General features: G+C 45.2%; 1 protein-coding gene across 1 annotated transcript; it reads right to left on the bottom strand.

The window, feature by feature from the left end:
* Nucleotides 1-547: 547 nt before the first annotated feature.
* On the bottom strand, nt 548-4036 carry ATP5MC3 (ATP synthase membrane subunit c locus 3). The gene is made up of 5 exons (XM_036320413.1): nt 3874-4036; nt 3589-3693; nt 2346-2423; nt 1635-1828; nt 548-1020 (listed from the first exon to the last, which is right to left on the bottom strand). The coding sequence occupies exons 2-5, from the start codon at nt 3625-3627 to the stop codon at nt 906-908; spliced, it is 426 nt and encodes a 141-aa protein (XP_036176306.1). The 5' UTR covers nt 3628-3693; nt 3874-4036; the 3' UTR covers nt 548-905.
* Nucleotides 4037-6288: the final 2252 nt, after the last annotated feature.

Raw genomic sequence — 6288 nt, 5'->3', positions numbered from 1 at the left:
TGCCTCTGCCTTGGCCCTGCCACCATGGCTTTGTCCGGAAGGATGTCCAGAAGGTCTCCTGGTCTAATTGGCATATTACCCTTTTATTAGTATAGATTATAAGCAAAATACTGTTGAGCCAACTCTTATTTCCAAGATTCCTACTATAAACATGTTAGTATCAATGATAAGCAATGCTTTAGCAATGTTTGACTTTAAAATGTAGCCAATTCAGTTTAGTTTTTGATATTTGGTTAAGGAGAGCCTTGTTTAGGCAAGAAACTAGCTGCTAGATTGTTTCTCAGAAGACAGATAAGATTCATCATAGACACAAAATTGCTTATAACTTAATGAAAAGTGAAAATTGCTTTCTACTCCCCTGTAGCAAGGCTTCGATTCCTAAAATCTGACATGATTTTTAGACCCAGCTGTGTAAGACCAGAGAAGTTACTCTTGGAAGGTGATCCTGCTTCCAAGTATTGAATTCATGTTAGCCCTTAAAAACTCAAAACCGTCTTGAGCAATTAACTATCTTGGTTTCATTAATCATATTTCATAGAAGCTTAAAGCACTCAAATATTTCTCCTTTAATGAATCAAAAACCCTATAATTTACAATGTTCAGACACTATATAAAAGAATTCCCATAAAAATTACATTAGGATCTTTTTCATCAGTGAGGCAACGGCTGTAGTTCCCTCTGACTTGTACAGCATCTGCCTGAATGCATGTCCTTCTTTGTGATGATCTAAATGTAGGGAAGTACAAATCACAGCAAAAATTAAAGTTTTCATCTTTAATGAAATGACTTTGGAAATAATGTCTATTTCCATGACACCAATACTATAGTGCTCGGAGTCACAGTAAGGTACACAGAATTACATCCGTAATTAATATGAATGCCAACATTTCAAGCAGTAATTTCTGTTACATGGCAAACAAAATCAAGAAAGCAACCATCAAACAAAAAAGACCCATAGCTTCAGATAAGGCAAATCCCAGGATAGCATATGAGAACAGCTGCTGCTTCAGCGAAGGGTTTCTAAAAAAGACACACAACACATTATTACTTTGAAATATCATTTGAATTTCAATGTTTGGTAAATGTTAAATAATCAGATTACTAGTGTGGGGATCTTTGTAAACTGGAAATACTGGGAGAGTATTTGTCTAGATCTCTTTTGCTTTGCCTTTGACATTCCTTCCTCCTCAATCCTAATCATATGAAGAAAAGGGGGAGAGCTGACTCTGTATGTCAATATAAATGGTTAGTCTTCATCTATTTTGGGTGAAGACCAACCACTCTTCTTATGCCTATGAAACTACGTTCTATACCTTTTAAGATCTGATAGTTTACAAATAAGGTCTTACATAATAAAATGGAAACTGACTCTTAAAGAATGTGCTGTTAATTATATTCCCAATATAGCTTAACAATTAAGAGTGTAGACTGTGAAGTCAAACTGAGTTAAAATTTATTTTGACACTTACTAGCTATGACAAATGGGGAGTTAAGTGACATAATGTGTGCAAAGCCCTTAAAATATAATGCAAGACATAGAGTGGGCACTTTATACAAATTAGCTATTATTATTTCACTAGTTTTCTAAGTTTCCAACTATTTCAAGCATGCTCTTATTTGGCCATTGAAATTACCTGGCATAACCAATGATAAGGCTGCCAAAGACTGTTCCAATACCAGCACCAGAGCCAGCCACTCCTACTGTTGCAGCACCTGCACCAATAAATTTGGCAGCAGTATCAATGTCTCTGCTGATTGCACTGGTCTGAAACTCCCTTTGGATTAGCTGAGGCACACCATTCTGGGCCCCATTAAATACTGTAGAGCCCTAGAGAACAAGAAATAAAGGCAAAGGTCAAATCAGTCACCACAGTTAGCTATTTCAATTACCATACTGTCAAAATGATAACTACTTCTCTCTTTTGTAGCCAAGTTTGAATAGTAGGTGATGTGGCACAATCAAGGGCTTAAAATAAATCCAATCTGGCACAATAACACTATCTATACCCTAGAGAGTTGAAAATTAAGAAACAAAGTATGTGCATATGCTTCTTAGTAGAGTAGGCTTTTCAATAACTGCAGCTACTATAATCTTAAATATAGACAACTCAAGCCTATGCACTTAAATATACATACTGACTATATTGCTAGCCAAATCAGGTGAATAAGTTTTGGATACAGACGTTTATTTTATTGGCTTATCTTCTGCACATTTTATTATCAGATAGAAAGGATTGCCTTCCAGCCATTCATTAATGAGGTTGTTTCCCCACCCACTTCACTTTAGTCAAAACCATAAGACTTACTTAGGAGTGTCACTTAATTTCTGTTATTACTACTATTACCTCTCCAGTCCTAGCCTCTGGTCGAGATAACACTGATGCAGAAATTGGTCTGTATGCAACTCTGGATCCAGCTCGGATCTGTTAATGAAAGAAAATTCCACATAGTAAGTAGGGATACAGATAAGATTTCAATGACCTTTCCTGCACCATGAGTTCGAAGAAAGCAAGAAGAAAAATGAGTCCAAGTTCATGACTTCTGTACTGACACTTATCTTGGCTGTTTGGTCATTTTCAATAGATGAAGCAATTGTAATAGTTTTAAAGTTGCTAACGAAATTTTAAAGCTTGCTTCATAAGCTATTTGTAATATACTGAACAAAACTAAGAGCAATTAGTTTAAAAAATATGTATGGCTTTTAAAATTTTTAATTACTGTGGTGTCACAATTCAATCAGAAAAACGACAATAAACACCACACACTCTGAGTGGACCAACAAATGCACCTCTTAGGAGTGTCACTCTAAAAGCTTCTTATTTAAAACGGCACATCCGTTAATGTGAGCGCCCACCGTCTCCAAGATATTCCAGTATGTCAGTTAATCATAAAATCAAAAAGCAGTGTAAGCAATTCCATATCAGAGTCAGGCTAATCGGTGCAATACTCTGACCATAAGGACATATTCCAGCCCAGCTGCTCCGCCTGCCCTTGAGCGTCCACTAAACTAAGGTCACAGAAACCCCTTCGGCACCAAGACCGGACTCCGTCGGACAAACCCCCCGGACCTTCACTTCCCCGAACGCCTCCAAAATGGTGATGGAAACGGCATTCTCGAGGCAGAAAGAAAGGGGTTCGGCGGCTCCGCCACCTTCCTCCACCCACGCGGGGCGAGGCGCAGTCCCTCCCTCTGCAGCAGCGCGTTTGACCTACAGGCAGGCCCTGGAGAGCGCGGCGGCCGCCCTAGGCCTCGGCGGCCGCTCTGCCCTCCCGGCTCCCCCGCCTCGGCGCCCACCCGACCCCCCAGCGCGACCGAGGGGTGAGGAGGGGGAGGGGCGCTGCGGGCGTGGGCGGCTTGACCTACACGCCGGGCGCCTGACAGCTAGGCCTCGGCTGCCCTCCATGGCCCCCGGGAGGAGAGCGAGGCGCGCCAGGATGAGAGGAAAGAGGAAAAATGACAGGGTTAGGAGGGGGGCAGAGCTGTCCCGAGGGGGCGGCGCGAGCCGCCAGGACGTGGCCCATTCCACAACGTGGACGCTCCGGGCCAGCAGGTCGGCCGCGAGCCCACGGCCCCGCGGGGCTACGCACCAGAGCCGGGCTGCAGGCGAGCTTGGCGCAGGCGAACATCTTACACTCCCGGGGCGGCGCGGCTGGAGACTGGGTGGCAGGCGGCGTGGGCTCCTCTCCCGCTCTCTGCGGAGGAAAAGCGGCCTAAGGTCAAGTGCCCCCCAAGGGCCTGTCCTCCCCGCCAGGTCCCGCGGCTCCCGCGCGCCGTCGGCCTGGGCCCCGCGCCCAGCGAGACGCCGGCGGAATGAATGGGTCCCCGTGGGCGCCGCTCCCGCGGCCAGGCCGGCTCCCGCGCCCTCGGCTTACCTTGCAGGAGGCGGCGGCGGCGGCGGCGGCGGCGGCAGAGGTCGAAGGAGTGGGGCTGGGCGCGCAGGCGCGGTCCGGCTCTTATCCGCGCCGGGGCACCCGGATGGAGAAGGCGGGGAATCGCGTGCAGAGGGGAAGACGCTCAAGGTCACTTTGTAACAACTTTATTGGTAACCAGCTGGGAAGGACACTGACAGCCACCCGGGGATGGGCTGACGGACAGGGGCTGGTAAAGGAGAGGGGAAAGAGGTTGACCGCTAGCCCCGGCAGAGAGAAAGAAGGGCTGCGTTTCTTTCGGGTGACACCTGAGACAGTTGGCCTTTTATCAGCTGCTCTTACGGAGAGGGGTCCCCTTTCCTGGCCATTTTTCTCCGTGAAGTAGGGCTGTGTGTGTGTGTGTGTGTGTGTGTGTGTGTGTGTGTGTGAGAAAAGGGTGATTCACTGCTTGACAGGACAAATTAGGGTCCCAGCAAAGTGAGTGCATTTCTTTAAAGCAGTGGTTCTCAACCTTCCTAATGCTGCGACCCTTTAATACAGCTCCTCATGTTGTGGTGACCCCCAACTTCATTGTTACAAATTGAACATAATTAATGCATAGTGATTAATCACAAAACCAGTATGTAATTATATATGGGTTTTCCGATGGCCTTAGGCGACCCCTGTGAAAGGGTCGTTCGACCCCCAAAGGGGTCGCGACCCACAGGTTGAGAACCGCTGCTTTAAAGGAATCTGGAAAAGGATTCCAGAGGTATGCTTACTCCTGTGGATGACAGACCTGGAAGGGCTGGGACAAAGGAATGAGCAGATTCCTTTGAGTTTGGTGAATTTGGGCACAAAGTTGACTCTTGGTAAAGTGAGAGAGGTCAATTTTTCTTCCAGCTCTATGATCGGGAGAATTCAGTGATTATAATGTCTTTCATGCAGGGTCTGAGACTAAAGAAGAGCCTGAATGTTTTCAAAACCTACCCAACTTTAACCATTTTTTGCTAACATTGGACAAATAATTTTTCTTCAGATGACCACAGAAATGTTTCAGAAATGTGCCAAACTTCTACTTTGCTGAGGCTACTGATTCAGATGTTAATCCAGAAACAGCTTCACAGACACACCTAGAAATCAAGTCTAATCTCGGCCCCCCAAACTGATACATAAAATTAGCCATCACGTGTTTATACTTCAATAATAGATCCTCTTCAGGGAAAAATTATTCTAAATGGATTTGTATATGGTGATGGATTAAGGGAAGCTCCTATCCGTTCAGCTATAAATCAGTAGCAGCAACTATTGAGGAGGAGGAGTAGGCGGGAGACAAGCCAGGATTCCTAACAGGATCACTTCAGGGTACATACCACAGAGGCCTGTGGCAGGGAGAAGTGAAGTCTAAGTTCAGGCCCTGTACTGTCAGCACGTCGATAAGCAGGTGAACTGGCCTAGAAGAGGAGAGAGTAGGTGCTTTGTGGGTTCCATCAGTTAGAGTTTAAATATTTATGAAGAATAGTAGGTGTTCAAAGAACAGATGTTGTATCTTTGAAAATGGTGTGTGTGTGTGTGTGTGTGTGTGTGTGTGTGTGTAACACGGAGAGAGAAAGAAAGGACCCACCCAATAATTATTTGCTGGAGGAAGAAAGACTTTAAATAATGAGGAAGCATATCCACCTCACACAAGCTGGAGGCTAGAAACTGAAGGCTTCTAAAGGGCAATCTAGACAGTTGAGGGCTCTGACCATGGCCATATTTCCAAAGTGCTTTCTAGAGCAATTTACTTGGACTTTGCTGACTTTTGCATCCTCAGACTTACACTGATAGAAGGAGGGGAGTGGATCTTGACTGACACCAACCCATGTTGACAGGGGGTATATATTTGCACTGAGGGAATTTGAAGAAAAAAGGCACCTTCTGAGAAGAGTACAGTGAGACCATAAAGATGAATAGAGAACATTTTGTGAAGTGTTTAATCCTCTCTGTATTTTTTTCTTAGACTGTAGAGATACGTTAAATTATAAGACATCATAATCTGGTAGTATCTGGTAAGCCTGGTGATGATAGGGGAAGAAAGAAATGGGGAGGTAAAGAGAAGTATGAAAAATCATTTCCCATATAGCTCCTACCCTGCAATCCCCTCTGCACTCACTCACCAAGCAGTGGAGTCTGCTTCTCTTGTTAAATGTGGGCAGACCCAGTGACTTGCTTTGACCAAGAGAATGTCTTGGAAGTGGCAATTTGTGACTTCTGGACTAGGCCTGAAGGGGTCCCATAGCTTTTATTCTCTCTTTCTTGGAAGCCAGCCACCATATCAAGAAACATGGGTTTGCCCTGCCTGGTTTGGCTCAGTGGATAGAGCATCGGCCTATGGACTGAAGGGTCCCAGATTCAATTCCAGTCAAGGGCATGCACCTTGGTTGCGGGCGCATCCCC

This window comes from Myotis myotis, unplaced genomic scaffold, assembly GCF_014108235.1.
Source record: "Myotis myotis isolate mMyoMyo1 unplaced genomic scaffold, mMyoMyo1.p scaffold_m19_p_8, whole genome shotgun sequence".
Lineage (NCBI taxonomy): Eukaryota > Metazoa > Chordata > Mammalia > Chiroptera > Vespertilionidae > Myotis > Myotis myotis.
This window is presented reverse-complemented; position numbering and strand designations above follow the sequence as displayed.